The sequence below is a fragment of the Montipora foliosa genome, chromosome 2 (genome assembly GCF_036669935.1).
Source record: "Montipora foliosa isolate CH-2021 chromosome 2, ASM3666993v2, whole genome shotgun sequence".
NCBI lineage: Eukaryota > Metazoa > Cnidaria > Anthozoa > Scleractinia > Acroporidae > Montipora > Montipora foliosa.
Window position 1 is genome coordinate 13,837,712 of NC_090870.1, and position 16,260 is coordinate 13,853,971.

The 16,260-nt window shown below is 39.9% G+C and overlaps 1 protein-coding gene across 1 annotated transcript in view; it reads right to left on the reverse strand.

Annotated features, from left to right (window-relative positions):
- Positions 1 to 2,582: 2,582 nt before the first annotated feature.
- Positions 2,583 to 16,260, reverse strand: part of LOC137991202 (golgin subfamily A member 4-like) — a 30,237-nt gene continuing 16,559 nt past the window's right edge. Inside the window, exons 5-10 of the mRNA XM_068836316.1 lie at positions 10,541 to 14,556; positions 8,882 to 9,565; positions 7,760 to 7,936; positions 5,990 to 6,142; positions 5,322 to 5,450; positions 2,583 to 3,815 (exon numbers count right to left, since the gene is read on the reverse strand). Of these exons, the coding sequence (XP_068692417.1) occupies positions 3,561 to 3,815; positions 5,322 to 5,450; positions 5,990 to 6,142; positions 7,760 to 7,936; positions 8,882 to 9,565; positions 10,541 to 14,556 (5,414 nt within the window). The 3' untranslated portion in view covers positions 2,583 to 3,560. The remainder of the gene's footprint in view (positions 3,816 to 5,321; positions 5,451 to 5,989; positions 6,143 to 7,759; positions 7,937 to 8,881; positions 9,566 to 10,540; positions 14,557 to 16,260) is intronic.

Here is a 16,260-nt window from a genome sequence, read left to right on the forward strand (position 1 = left end):
ATGCATATGAAAATGACACTCAAGCGAATTATAAACGTGGTCTGCCACAGGCATCCCACGTAAAAAGGCAAGTTGTAAATAAACTAGACGCTCCATAAGTGTACACTGGGTTGCCTGTGGTACGTGTTACTCAAAAACAGAAGGGGCTGAATTGGGTGGTATCGGACTGCAGCGTTCCAGACAAGTTGGGGGTCATTAAAACCATTTAAGTGGTCACCCAGAAGTCGTGCCAGCAGAGGCCCTTTGACTCACACGTTGATACGACAAAAATGGTCTTTTTCTAAGGTTAAAACCTGGATACCAGGCTATTAATCATTTGTCAGAAAGAAAACATTCCTGTCATCTTTAGAAAAAATAGGCATGCATTGCGTACGTGTGGTAGTGCAGTAACACAGTGCTTTATTCCATATTGTCAACTTAGCTGTGTTTTGCCCGGATATTCAAGTTGTCTTTGCGTAATATGTAGCTCTAATAGTACACGATATTGTTTTGGTATTGTATATCACTGTAGTCAAATGAGTTGAGAATGAGAATGAGTTGAGAATTGAGAATTGAGAATGAGAAATCTACGCATTACGACCAACCCCTCAAACCTAACAAAATACGCACAGAAGACTCTGTGCACAAAGACACCACTTAGCAGGGAAGTGACAGGAAACCAATTTTGGTTTTTACGTGACGTCATCAAAACTAAAAAAAAAATGGAATTGTCAATCCTTTTGAGATTTTAGTTTAGTTAGTTATTAGAACAGCTGAAGATTTATCTTTTCACAAATTTTCAGTTTGATAGGGTTTTTCGTCTTGTGATAAAGCAAGGTTGAATTTCTAAAGGAACCAACGATAGAAAAGCGAGAGCTTTGCTTTTTGACAGACGAATAGGTTCCTTCACGATAATAAGTTCAGTTTTCATCTCCTTGTCACAGAAAATGCATGCCCGGTCTGGTGGTTACAAATTTATCTCGCTTGTCAGGGAAAGAGCGAAATATTTCAGAAATATTTTACAGAGAAATACTTTTTATCTCTTATGTTTCACTGAGAGATCAAAAAAGGACCTATTCATCCATATTATGCGAGCACACTAAAACATTCGTTGCGCGTGACGTAATACGCTAATCCCATAATTGAGCTGGGCGATAAAAACCAATTACATCAGACCCGGTTACTTATGTTTGGCCAGTCAGAGTTTAGTGGCACAAAACCAATGACTCGGTTTTGAATTATGAGACGCGAAAGAAACGTCGAAAAGGTTGGCACACACTAGGAAACATTTTGCCCGTTCTCGCGTAGAACTTCTTTTGTCCCAGCAACATGTTGCATGAAATTCAGCAGGTTTGAATGCGTTGGACATGAAGCGGGGACAAAATGACCTCAGTTTTTAATGTCGCATCGTTTGCGCTGGTCTGCAAACTGTCCGTTACAACTTAGAAATGAGCTAATGAAACGCGCTATTGGCTATCTTCGACTAGCTATTGCTAACTGCGGGTTGCGTGAATTCGTATTTTTCTCTTATATTTGTCCCTTCATTCGTTTACATTGATACGCTTATCTGTTTGCATTCACGACTTGCACAATCCCACTGGAGGCAGTGTGGTCGAGTGGTTAGGGCGCTTGCCTTGAGACTCGGAGATCCCGGGTTCAAGACCCGCTCTGACCACTCTTTGAATTTGTTCCCGGTATTCCCTGGTTCAACTTCCCAGCTGCACTTGTAAATAGCCAACTGGTTTGCCTCCGGCCAGTTGGGATTCTTAACAGTTGTAGTTTGTTGTGTTCAATTGTTTCGTTGATTGTGTTTCATTGGCCCTGAAAAGCCCCTATGGGGAGCGGTCAATTAAGTATGTATGTATGTATGTATGTATGTGTGTATGTATGTATGTATGTATCCCATAATACACTTCTATTCCCCCAAAAACTTTTGCACAACCATTGTTTGCAATTTCTCCTGGGACATAAAAATGTCCCAAGAGAAGTTTAAAACAATGCTTATGCAGATTCTTTTTGGGGGGAGGGGGGGGGGGGGTAAAAGTAAAAGAGGTGTGTTCTGGGATTTGTGAAAGTAGTGAATACTTGAATAAAATGTCGTTGTTGTCATCCCATGTACCTTCAGTAGCGGTCTTTCAAGGAGGCGATGTTATTGAGGAAACGTCGTGGAGCGTAACAACCGCTAAAATTGATGATTTACAAAGATAACCCCCTGCTATGGGAGAGGGAGCACAAGGATTATGGAGAGAAAAATGCCTCAATCCGCTTCGTGGGCAACAATTTGCGTACTGTCCCTGCAACATGCGTCCTATGGGTACACACGAAATGGCTTATCCTTGCTTTATGTCCCTGTCCCTGCTACATGTCCCTTAGTGTACATGTGTGCCGACCTTAAAGTTATGTAATCACAGCCGATGCAGAAAATCAAAGTAGGTTATTAAAGAAGTGGAAGCAAATAGAGCGTGTACTTGTAACGTGCGCTGACCGCGGAAAAACGAGTACCAGCTAGTTCTTGCTTTTGATTTCCTTTCAAGCGTATGCATGGAAAGCCAAGGCAATCACGAAATTTCATTTCATGTAATTTAATACCACGCATCCTTTCACTGAAAAATGCTCTGACAGAACTTAATTTGCTTTATTAAGTTTTATATAAAACCGTTCCATTATCAGTAAAACATGCTAGGCACGAGAGGCTACAAAAAATTCACATTATGAAGAAAACAAAAAATTCCCAAAGAATTGAGCAAGCTGATAAATTCCCGTATCGGTAAGGTGCAATGATACCCCAGATCATCATCTCTGAGATTGCTCAGTACGGCGACACTAAACAAGAAAATAATTACCACTAAACCTCCACCTACTGACAACAATTGTCAAATGGCAGACTTTTGCTTACGATGTATAAAACCAAACTTGTTTGATTGCTGTAGCTAACAGGTTACCGTAATTATAAGAAAAGAGCCGAAATGAAATGAATTCGATTGACTGAGTCTTGGCCAAACGCACATTTCAAAGTGACGTTTCACGTTTGCCGTTCGCCACTAAAGCTCTGCACATCCACTTACTACTGATCCTTTTTATATAATTTGGATGTTACATTTCCTTGCTATTCTCTGCATGCAAAGCAAATGACACAACTGTCGATGATGTGAGGAGGACATGCGCACTCGGAGGACGCCATGAGTAGGAGCTTGCCTCTCCCATACAACCCCTATGAGTGACCCTTTGCGCCTATCTTTCTATTTTTAGAACGCCACGAGTTCTTCCGCTCTGCACGCGCTGTTTAGAATGGCCAATCAGAATAAAGGTATTCTCAAACGAAGACAAAAATAGCGGAAACAATGTATGGAAATTGTGCAAATTGATGTAAATTGATGTAAATGTAGTGTCCTGCTGAAGGGTTAGTTCTTAGATTAGATACTCGCAAGGGTTGACTCAAGGATATAGTGCATAGGGAGGCTCCTACTTATCATGGGCTCCTGGCACATGATAGTGAGCTAGGGCAACACGCACCACACACGAACCATTATCACCCACCCCACCCACAAGAGTTTGTCAAATCTAAAAATCTAAAAACTCTTTCATATGGATACACCTTTATCGAGCTCGAAAACTAAATAGGATTGTTGAATCGCATCCTTTCCCATGTGACTGCTGAGTTTTTCCACAAGCTTTTGTAGAAGGACTTTTTTGCGTTGAAGTGTCTCCTGGGAACGGGCTGCCGACTTGAGTTTTCCCTCAAGATTTTGATTCTGTTTTGCGAGATCTGTGTTTTCACCATATAATCGGTGGATTACTTTCTCACAGGATTTAAGTTGATTTTCAGCAGTGTCCATCTGAAAAGAAAATGAAATGAAAATCGTCTCTGTATTGTATTCTGTACGAAATATGGGCTTCAGTGAATCATTAAGAAGTCTTTTCCGTTTCAGACCGTGGCAATGCGAGCGTTTTAATTCGTTTAATTAAATTATTCATAGTTATAAATAATCGGGTATAACGGTTGGAAACTCGTTGACACCATTTGTGACAACAAAAGTAAAAGGAGCCATGGAAATATTACTTTTATCATCAGCAATTGTTGTAGTTTTCATCATCAGTGATTACTGTGAGCGGCGGAGAATTAAAATCTCCACAGACTATCGCTTACTTTGCAAAACAGCAACGATAACAAGGTACAGTGAAACCTCGGTCCAACACGAAAGTCGTCGGTATAGAATGGATGAATGGACAACCAACCTGCAACGGGCTGTTTTGTAACCTCCCAACACAATCGGGAGAAGGGAAGGAAGGGGGGGGGGGGGGGGGGGTTAGAGGGCTAATGGAATAAGGATGAAGGAAATTTTGTAGGGCGGAATAACGGAATAACGATTTCCTTTCGAATAATTATCCCCTTGTCGACCGGAAATAAGTAGATCTTCTCAACGGAATAATGAGTTCTTTTTCACTGGAATAATGGAATAGCGAAAATTTTCGAGCAATAATAATGGAATAATGAACTCCCGATTATTCCTCCCCACCCCCTCCCCCCCCCCCCCTCTCCCGGGAACTCAACGATCTTATCGTATGATTTCGTTGGTGAGTACCTTTCAGTAAGATCATATTGCCTTGATGTTTTATGTAAAACAATTAAAACCATCGTCATCTGCACGTGTATCAACATTAAATCTACATCACAGTTCCTGCACCGGGCGAGGTCCTCCTTGACTAATGCAGGCTGTTCATCCTAAGAAGGTGGCCATATTTGAGCCATATGCACTCTTTAATAACCTATTAGAGACATCGCTACCACACCTGTCACTTTTTGGCGGAAATCATAGTTTTCACCTAAACACGTGGACACAGGGACTGACTGCGTGCTGTTGTCTTTGACAAGGATGTGTGGGATCTTTAACGTCCTAGAGAATCCACGAACACTGAAGGGTTGTGGCTGAGACGGGGCCTTGACAGGAGGTCATCAAGGGGAGCCTCTATTTTCACTAATTCCTTGAGTCAACCCTTTCCAACGTAAATTTAGGGTGCGTTTTTTTTCGAAAATCCAAAAACGGATTTGTGATCTCGGATTCATGGATTCTTCAGCGTAAAAAAAACCCCGCAAAATCCGAAAAGAAAAAGGCTTATTTTCCATGACAACGCAAACAAACAAACCCAGAGTTGCGTTCAATTTACCAGAACCAACAAGAAACTATTTCAAAAAAAGAAATAGTGTTTCGTTTCCGGAATGGTAAAGGTAGGAGAGAAGATAGATTTCAGATTTCAGGTTTGTAATTTGGTGTGGTCGTCAATGACAAAAGTCATTCATAAAATTGCACTGGTAAAGAACGATTATGAAAGACTATTCTCACCTGTGTCTTTAACTGCTTTGCATATTGCTTTGCAAGTGTGGTTTTATTTTTTGGTAGAGACCTGTCTCTTTCCAGATTTACTGTTTGGGAAGTCAAGTCATCTTTTGCATCCTTTTTGTCGACATATTCCTAAGAAAAAGATACTATGTTTACAGCGACCTTTGGTTTCCTCTTCAATGAACTTTTCATTACGAGCGTGACCGCATGCGTGACGTAAATTTCGTGACTATGTTTCTTAGCGCGAATGCAAAAAGACCGTGTACATAAGAAAATTTCCGTCGAGAAGACAGCAATTATGACATGTCTGTTCGTCGCAGTTTCATCTGTTCTCAACTTAGTGGGTTTATGGTAGACCAACGCGACCGAGAAGACAACTTCGTTGCCAGGGTCTCTCCTCTCTGGCTCCTTTGTCGTTGACTCGGAGACAAAGGAGGCAGAGAAGAGAGACCCTGGGAACGAGATTACCGAGGAAATGGCCGACAAATGCGGTCTGGAGGTCGAAACAGTACTGAAGCGAGTTCATTCTGAGGCCACAAGGGTTAAGATTAAATATGCGTTGTTCGTTCACTCACAACTCACAGATCATGACAGATCAAAGAACAAGCAACAGTTTTGATTTTCACATCCCCAGTGGATTGGCGGACTTCATTCAGCCTAATTTGATTTACCTTCAGTTGAAGGTTTGAACTTTGCCTTTCAATTTCCTCCATGATTTCCTTGTTGCTATGTTCACCTGATGTGAGGAAATAAGACAGCTTCTGGTAGAATTCCTGCAAGCTGTCATCTCGTATGTTGCCATGGAAGCCATTGAATGACAGGTTCTGAAATATGAGGTAAGATTCGTTTTAAAGCTTTAATTAATGTGTCAATAAGACAAACAATGGTACTGGTATATACACTTCTATTGGTGGCCCAATGCCTTGAGTTTTTGACTCATTCATTTGGCTAAAGGCAGTAAAGCTGGAAAATCATTTTGCATGTTTTAAAGACAAACCTGATAACATCCATGAATCAACAGCCATTTGTCCATAGTCTTAAAATTGCTAACAGATGTATTTATTGTGAAATTCAATTGCTAATACCGAAATCAATTATATCCACCCATTGCAATGTACCAGCATATTGTAAATTGCAGATGGCAGACTCTCAAGTGATCAGTGATTATCAGAGTAGGGGTCTTTCTGCAGGTACCGGAAAGCATTGTGTTTTTGGTCTCTTGGGATTATTTGGAGTTGCTTTGTTTTCTGCCTTTTGTTTCTTTTGTTTTACATAATTTCTGCTCCGGTACTTGCAGAAGCTGCCCATAGTAGGCAAGGTACTCAAGCAATAAAATTATAATTTGTACTAGTTTGGTGTTAATGAGTACGTTTAATAACCAGCTTTTGTATTTTGTTTTTGATACTTTTTTGACTCCAGTTGTATAATTATATGCACAATAATAATTATAACACATGAGTGTCTTACGTTTTAACCCTTGCTATTCGTTTGATATAGAGCAAATTATCTGGTTGTAGGTAGCATAAAGTTGTTGCTGCTGTTCTTGGAGAATTGATTTGTGATAAGTTCCACTTTCAAGAAAGCACTACTTAAAATTATGAACTACAATACCAATGTCACTGACATTGCCTCACTTTTCACTATATTCTTAATTCATTTTTCGCTGATATAATTGTATAACAAATACAGTATATAGTAATAAACTCGTGGCATCGAATAATTCACACTTACACATAGGGATATTTTTATAAATTATGGGCTGCATAGCATACATGTATTTCTTGTAACAGCATCAATGTCTCTGATTCAAGAAAACGTAAAAGACATTTGCAAGAACTGATATAAATTCATCTAAATCTCTCCTGGGAAGTTTTAAAATTAAAGGGAGAAGAAACATCTTTGTGAACATCTTCCTTTGAACAGTAATGGGTAGTATGGTTTTACGTAAGTGTGATGAAGATTAGATCCCATTGCAGTTCATCAATGGACTATGATCACCAGCTCTCCTAAACTGGAGTGAAACAGAGTCCAAAAAGATAAATATATAAATGATGAACTTATGGGATGATAATGATGATGATGACGAGAGGGGGGGGGGGGGGAAGGAAGGAGGAAAGGAGGAGGAAGGTGTGGGGGGGGGGGAGAAGGAGGAGGAATAGATATGTAAGAGGAAGGGAGAGGGTAGATGACCGTTGATTGGAGGAAGGTGAAAAGGGCATAAAACTGGAAAGAGGAGAGAAAGGTCGAAGAAGGGAGGAAGTGGAAAATAAGAAAGTTATGGAAGAAATGTATGAAGCCATTTAGCTTAGATCTTAAAAGAAATTTTCCGATCACGTGTTAGGTTTGTAGTGCTACCTTTCTATTCAATGTTCTCTTTTATCTACTAAATTCTATTAATTTAAAATGAAAACTCAAATTTTGATCGTTAACTACCATCTTACCTTCTCATTTAAAGTACTAATTTCTCTTCTGTGGCAGATCTCCTGGATATCCAACTTTTGTTTCATATTTTCCAGTTGCCACTCCAAAAGACTCTCTTTTTGTTCTAATTCCACTTTGGTGTGTTTCAGTCCCTGAATCTGGTCCTCATATTCACGGATCAGATTATCTTTCTTGTCCTTACGTACGAAAACACAAAAGGGTTTTTAATATACGTACCTCAAGGTCGTTTTCACTTATTACTTTTAACGATTCCTTTGAGCTCAGGTTTGCCATTTCCAGTTTGGCCGTGGGTGTACTGCCGCGGTGCAAAATTAAAACTGAAACAGTATCTTTTTTGTCAGTCAATTTTTTGCTATATATTCTTGAAAAATTTCACCTGAAACAGTCGCTTTTTCTCTTGTTTGGAATGGTATAGGCATAATGAGCGTGCCGAGAGTTGGCTAAGAAGAATAGAACGAGTTTAATTGAATATTTTTTTCAAACCTTTCGCACCAAGGCGATAGAACTTAAAGACTTAAAGAGCTTGTTTCAATAATTGAGTTATTTATGTTAATTGCCTGAACGCAATTAGGGTGGGGACAATGCATGACCAGATGGACACCTTGACTATTCAAAAAGGTGTCTGACTTTATTTCACATTCATGTCTACTAATTGTTTGTCCTGATGGAACAGTCTGGGTTAAATTGAATTCATCTGCCAGTGGTCGAGCTTAAGATTCACCTAGCACAGGGGACGTTGCTCGCGCTAACCGTTGAGAGCTATCCATGGTATTTAACACTGGGTAGCGCTAACCATGCTTCGAGCAACCCGAGCCTGGACGCCAAAAAGATCAACCAAAAGTTGCCGATCCACACTTCTGGTTCTTTTTCATTACGTCCGGGACATTCTGGTCGTCGCTTTAGATAACAGCAATGACTCGAACCTTCAAACCATCCATAAATTTTTGAACTTCCATTGTCGGTATACTTAAAATGCAGAACTTATATTCACGGCTTAATAAAGAACCCGGTAGATAAGAAATACACTTATTGCCATGGGCAATCCCTTTTCCTTCACTCTATTTTCTTTCCTTCTGACATTTTTACTCATCAAATTCTAGCAAGTTATCTCACTCCCTTACCTCTGTGATGGTCCTTGGAGTGCTTAGATCCAAATCAACATCAACGCTGACATCATACCCATTCATCATTTCTGTTCTCATTTCGACGGGAGAGTATGCTCCATGTATTGCCTCTAGAATCGTTTTTCTGTTCTCCAATCCCGTCACCTCTGTATGGAGCTGTTCCAACTGCATCTGCATGTCATAAATCTGGCTTTCCAACTCGCTCCTCTCTCTTTTCAGTGATGTAATATGATTATCGTCTTTAACATCGTCGGAATTCCCTGGACTTTTCAACGGGGTTGAAGTTGCCAAGACTTGCGAAGATTGAGAACAACCTTCCTTGGAGTTATAATTATTCATTGAACTTTCCAGATTGTAATACCTGTCGTATGAAGCTGAATCTTGATGGGAAGTATTAAGCTCCTGTTGTGTCTCACAGCGCAAGTATTCTGAATCTCCAAAGTGCTCCTTTCGGTAGTCTGTAAAATAGCTTTGATCCTCTTCCTTTCGCACCTCGTATTGCTCTGGTGTTAGAGTCAGATTTTCCATATCGTGTTTCTTTCTTTGTAAGTCACCAATGTTGATCTCGAGCTCAGATTTTTGTTTTCGTAACTTCTCCAACTCGCTTTCCTCGTGGTTCTTGAGTTTTTGAATTCTCGATATTTCCAGCTGCAGGTCTTGTTTCGTTGTCTCCATATGTTCCTGCAAAGTGGTGTGAGAAAACGATTGGTTTTGTCTTTTAGTAGGCGTTTGACATCAAGATAGTCCATGTATATTTGAGGTTGGGAACAAGTTGGTTAAAAGATAACAACGAAGTAAATGAATACAGGCTCTTTACAACAATTGCAGGGAAGCAAAGTGCAATAAGCCCTAACAAGGCGGTGGCTTAATAAAAAATACAACTGGTTTCAGGCTGTTTACGCACTCCCCTTTTTGCAGGTATTTGCTTCTTGTGAATAGCTGACAATTTTTCGTCCGACCTGCAATATTACTCTAACTTTACATTATTTTTTTTACTGGTTGCCTTAAAGTGTTTTGCGCCACATCAGAGGCCCTGACGAAACAAACGGGCCGCTGATGATGCTGATGATGATATTTTCCTGCCTTAGCACCTGCTGAATGCACTGTTATCGCACCGGTATCGCGAGGTCACCGGTTCAAACCCCGTTGAAGTCTTGAATTTTTCAGGCTTCTTTACGCAATTGCAAAAATTGCGTTCATAACTGCGAGGATAACTTCACTTGATTTCATATCCGCAGTTCATATATGATCCATTTCATCTATCATTTTATCGTTGATTCATTCCTCATGGGAACATTGGAACCCACAAAGGACCAGCTCCCAACATCAGTGGCTTTATAGCTCATTTGGTTAGAGCGTCGCACCGGTATCGCGAGGTCACGGATTCAAACCCCGTTGAAATCCTGAATTTTTCTAGGCTTCTTTACGCAATTGCAAAAAAATTGTTCATAACTGCGAGAATCGTAACTTGATTACTTTACGTCATTAATGGTATTGGATTGGCAGCAGCTGTTTGAAGCTTGTCCAAGAAGGCTTTCTTTATAAACCTCTTTTAATTCAACGAATCATTTTCTTGAGGATACTAATTATGGAAGAGATATATTACATTTATCAACATGCTAATCATTTTAATTTCATGAAAAAAATCGTCACAACCTGTGAGGACAATGTGTCATCAACTGTGAATCGCCAGCGCTCTTGAACATCCGATTCTGCTACACCCAGTTCACCATTTTCACTTCGGTTCTTGTATTCCCTACTTAGTCCCGTCAACTGAATCTCTATTGCTGACTTGCCTCGATGAAGTTCTTGGAATTCTGCATGGTCCAGCTCCTCGGTACTTCGTAACTCTATTATCTCTGATTGCATGTATTCCTTTTGCTTTTTCAAAAGTTCCATGTGATCTGTCATTTCCTGGAGATTTCTCTGTAGGTTAGCGATCTCAATTGTCTTCGTTTCCCATGCAACATAAACCACTGAAATTTCCGCTTCAAGTCTGCCTTTTTCATTTTGCAAACTGAATACGTCTTTTTCGAGTTCATCTCTTACCTTCATCAGTTTTCCAACTTCATTTCGATCCCTTTCCTCAACCTCAAGTATACCTGTATCGTTCTGCAGACTGAGCGTGTATTCTTCGCTTCTTACTCTTTCCATATTATTATAAAGTGATCGTTGTTCATCTCTCGAGCCCGCTCCGTTAACGTCTAGCGGTGTGTTTTCACTTTGCATCATTTTGATCTGCAGACTAAAAAGGTCTTTCTCCATTTCAGCTTTCTCTTTTCTTAACCTTTCCACTTCGTTCTCGTCTTTATGTCTCTCATCGTTCAAAACAGATCCTTCGGCTTTTAATCTCGTGTTTTGGCTCTGCAAGGTTGTTATATGCAACTCAAGGTCCGTTCTGTCTCTTTTTAGATTGTTTAGTTTGATTTCCTCTTGTTTAACACAGTCCTGGGCATCAGAAATCTCGGCCTCTAGTTGTGTTTTGTTTGTCATGAGAACAGACATTTCCCTTTCCAGCTCAGCACACATTAATTTCAACTCGGAAATTTTTCGATGGTTTATCTCGAATGATTCCTCGTTGCTGTGAATAGTCTTCATTGACAGTTCTTTTTGAATGAGCACAAATTCCTCCTTGAAGTTTGTCAGTTCGCTTTGAAGTGCGTCTCTTTCCCTTCTCAAAACAAACATTTCTTCATCTGCACTCTTACCAACCTTGTTGCCATCTATCCCGCGCCGAGGACTGTCTTTCTGTTTTTCTTCTGCATTCTTTTCTCCCAAAGTCGCATTTTCAAGGTTGTGGTTCTCATAATTTACAGTGTTCATCTCTTTTTGCAATCGAAGCTGATTATCTCTTGATTCGTTAACTTTCCCTACCAAGACAGAAAGTTCTCTTTTATGTTGGGACACTTTGTCTTTCAGATCCTCCTCTTTTTCTTTAAGTGAAGCTATTTTCTTTTCTAAGTCGTCTTGTTGTTTTTGGAGTGCGCGGGTGGCATCGCGCTTATCTTTCGCCTTAGTTCCCTCGCGTTGGTTTTCTAATTGAATTCTCAATCCATTGTCAAGGCCTCTCTTTTCATCAGATAGTCTTCTCACTTCGCTCTCTAACACATCTCTTTCCCTCTTTAGGTCTGAAATCATTCTTTGCATCGTCTTGGCATTTCTTTTGAGCTCGCTGTCGTTGATATCTTTAAATTCATCCAAAACAGAAGCGTCCTGCCTTTCAAAGTAGATTTCCAGCACACGTGAGTCGTTGCTTTCCCGTGTGACTCCTTGTAAAATGCTATCTTGCGTTATGTGTTTGTTAAGAACACTTTGAGAGCCGTTTTCCAACTGATCATCAAACTGTCTGTGAACTTCTATTTCCACGGTAGAGTTCTGCATTTTCAGATTGGAAATCTCACGTTCCAGTTCAACGTTGACTCTCTTTAGTTTGGATATAGAATGTTCTAGCTGCTCTCGCCTTCTCTTTAACTGGGTTATGAGTTCTTCAAGTTCTGCTTTATCTTTTTTTAGAGATGCTACTTGATTGTCTGAGTCAGTTTTATCTCGTTTAAGTGCAGATATTTCATCTTCGACCTCTAGCTTTTTGCGTCTTAAACTTGCAAGTTCATCTTCCAGCTCGTCATTTTTATGTTGCAATGAGGAGAGACGGCTTGCAAGATCCTTCTTTTCTTTTTGCAGTGTTGCCACTTCCCCTTCCTTCCTATTCATGACCTCTTGCTCAAATGTCAGTTCACTGTCAGTACGTCGGATACCACCAAATTCTTCCGCATTGCTAGACAAACGCCTCCTCAGATTTGTTATCTCATCTTCCAGATCACTTTTTTCGCGACTTTTGGCTGAAAGGGCAAGTTCCAATCTCTGATTCTCAAACTTGATGCCCGCTAGCTCGTTGTCCTTCTCCCTAAGCATCTCATTGATTCTCACGCCGCCATCTTGAACCCCCCCTGGGTTCCCAGTTCCATCGTACATTTCTATTGCACGTTTCTCGTTGCTCTTCTTCAGATTCCCTTCCAGATGTGATCTGTCTCTCAGAAGCATTTCTCTTTCCTGTCGCATAGCAGTCATTTGCATTTGAAGCTCCTCGTATTTAGCCTGGATCATTAGCATGTCCCGTTCATGATGTTGAAGACTTTCACTTTGTGTTGGCTTCTCCAACATAAGCCTTTCAGAAATATCTTTTTCGACTCGAAACCGCATTTCCTCCCTTTCGTTGTCGATTTTTCTTTGTATACCTTCTTTCTCCATTTCCAATAGCCTCTGAAGTTCGCCTTGCCTTTCAGCGAAATTTATTTCCATTTCTTCGTTTTCTTCCTTAAGAAGAACGATTTCGTCACTTAATTCTTGTATAGTTTCCTCCAGGTCACCTTTTTGTCTAGCAAGCTCTAGCTGATACTTCTCTTCAAGTTTTATTTTCAAGGCTCTTTTCTCCTCAGACTGTCTTTGCTCCATTTCCGTTATTTCCTCCTCAAATCTCTCCTCTAACTTTCTCCTTTCCTCTTTACCTCGTTTCTCTGCATCTTTCTTTTCCTTTTCCATGTGTTCCAAATCCTCCTTTAACTTACCATTGATCGCTTTAAGCAGCGAAGTTTCGTGTTCGAGTCGCACCAAGAATTCCGCTTCCATGTTTCCTTTTAGTGAACTTCTCTGTTCCAAGAAAGCTTGTTCCATTTCCTTGACGTCTCTGTCAAACTTGCTCACTATTATTTCCTTTTCGTAGCTAAGATTTTCATTTAGCTCCCTCAACTGCATTGTCAACTTGGAAATGTCAGTCTGCAGATGGGAAATGTTCTCTTCATACTTTATTCTCTGTTTCTCAAGCTCGCCGCTGTGTTTATCCTCTAACTTCCTTCTGGTATCGTGAATGAACTGCAAATGACGCTTCTCTATTTCATTTTTCTCTCTTTCCACTGTCATTTCCCATTTTTCCTTCTCGTGCTGCAGCCGATTGTCCGCTTCCCGCTTCTGCCACTGCAGCTCGGAAATCGTTGTTCTCAAATCAGCTGTTGTTGCTTCATATTTCATCCTATCCTGTTCCATTTTTTGATGAGACTCATCCTCAAGTTTTCGTTTCAATTCGCGTTTTTCTAACTGAAATGATCTTTCTAGCACCTCTTTTTCTCTCTCGTATTTGTCCTCGAGATCAAGTTCTGGTCGCATTTGGCTCGTCAAAGCACCATTATTTATTCTCAGATACACCTCGGCAATTTCACGAATCAAACTCGAATCAACTTCGTCGATGTCGTGACCGCTGTTTGATCTTCGGTGAAAGCTGCTCCGCAATCGACTTGGATTCGTCAACGCTTCGGAAAGCGATTGTGATTGTCCCGCGTTGGACATCAGCGCCTCGGGCTGGGCAAAATATACCTCTGCATTCGCTGTTGTTGCAGTTTCGCGTATTCTTGAAGCCGCAATCATTTGCTCTTTGTCAGTTTCGAGTTGTTGGAGAAGCTGCCTTTTTTCGAGGTCAAAGTGCTGTTTCATGCGCCTTATTTCTTCTTCGTGCCCTTGAGCCAAAATGTCTTTTTCGATGATAAATCCATGCACAATATCTTCGATTTCTTGCCTGTAACTTTCCTCCGTTTGCTTCTGACTTTGGCCCTCTACGTTCACAGTAATTCCTGTTTCTTCGTTTTGAACGCTTGAATTCTCCATCCTTATGCACTGTCTTCCTTAATAATGCATCTACGAAAATAAAAAGCAAAGTTCTCTTGCCAAGTTGCAATTTAAGATTCAACGCTTATTTTAATATTATTTCATTGTTTGTAGTGCATTTTGACCGACATGTCTTTTTCTTCTGCTTTAATTAATATCCGTTTTAAATATTCCTTTGAACATGTCATCCAAAAGAACTAATTATTTAAATTCGAAATCTCTGTCTACCAGTGGTAGACGTGCGAAGCGCAGATATTAACATTTCCTTAATTAAGACAGCTCTTTGTCGAAGAAAACAATATTTTCAAAAGAAAATATCTACCTTGTTTAAGCGACATCTATGTATTCTTCAGCCAGAGAAGTCGTCCATTTTCAGTTAGACACTATGGAAATTTCTGAATGCGCGCTTTTTGCGTTAACATACCGTTTCTAAGAAGCTGAGTCAGTTGCTATGAAATTGCATCGTGATCTTTTTGATACATTTATTTACACCCATGGAAAGGTGAAAATTATTTAATTAGTTTATCCAGCCAGTGTCTTTTTTTTCATACATGCCAGTTAACACTGGTGAAGGCTTTCAATTTCTTTGGCCAGTTGCATGATGTATGCTATACTGTAAACCTTTCTTTTACTACAAGTTTTCCGATGGTTTTTATTTTGCATTTTACAAAATGTTGCTCTAATATCTGACATAAATTTAGGGCCAAGCTGAAAAACCATGTTTTCAATAATTCCAGGTACTCGAACAAGAAAAATTTGTTTTCACTTTTCAAATACCTGTTCTTTAAAACGTACTGTATGTGTGCATCATTCTTGATCATTTTTGCCGCTGACATTTCTTATTTCAAGACAATGATTGTTGAATGATCTTACTAGACTTAGGTTTCATTTCCATTTCACCGTGGCATATTTGTATGCTGTTTTGCACGATGCAATATCTGGTTGAAATTCGTGCATTTTTTAAGCAGTTTTGAAACTACTGTTAATCACTTAAAACAACAAATGAACAAATACCAGTGACTCACAGTTGAGTAAATACGAAACGAGTATCATAACTGAACTGTCACAAGCCACCCAGATTCAGCTTTACGTGGGTGCATAATTTTTCCTCAGTTTGTCAATGATATTAGTTACAACTACTCCAAAACAGCGATTATTTTACAAGCTTGTTAAATGCAATAATTGCCAATTCAAGCGTTATAAGCAGACTTGGGGTGGATAAGATCATTTTATTCAATGTTTTTTAGAAACTCGCGGTTGTTTGCCTTCAGTTTCATAGTCAATCGAGTTGCCTAGGAACTAATGGCATGGGCTTTTGTTTCTTCGTGGTCTCCCCATTGCTGAAATTTATCTGCGTTGTCACTCATTCTTTATAATTAGAACTTTTCAGTGAAAAAAAACTATCTACTCTATAATTGAAATTTCATTGATCTTCGGTGAAAATGTATATATTACAGCAGATTGCTGTGGCGCCTTAGCCAAACCGACTACGGCGTCTGTTTGTGGCTTCAGCGGTCAGCGTGTTTGTTGGACCCAAACATTTTCTATCAGAATCTGTTTTATTCAATGGGGAAATTCTTTATTTTAACATTGGCAGAAATCGGCCGAATGAATGAATAACAATACTATTTTAAGCGAAGCTACTAAAAAATGAAGTTTGAAAATACGAAAAGACATCTAAAATGTCATCTTCCTTGACAATAGGAGCAGCCGTCTCTGTG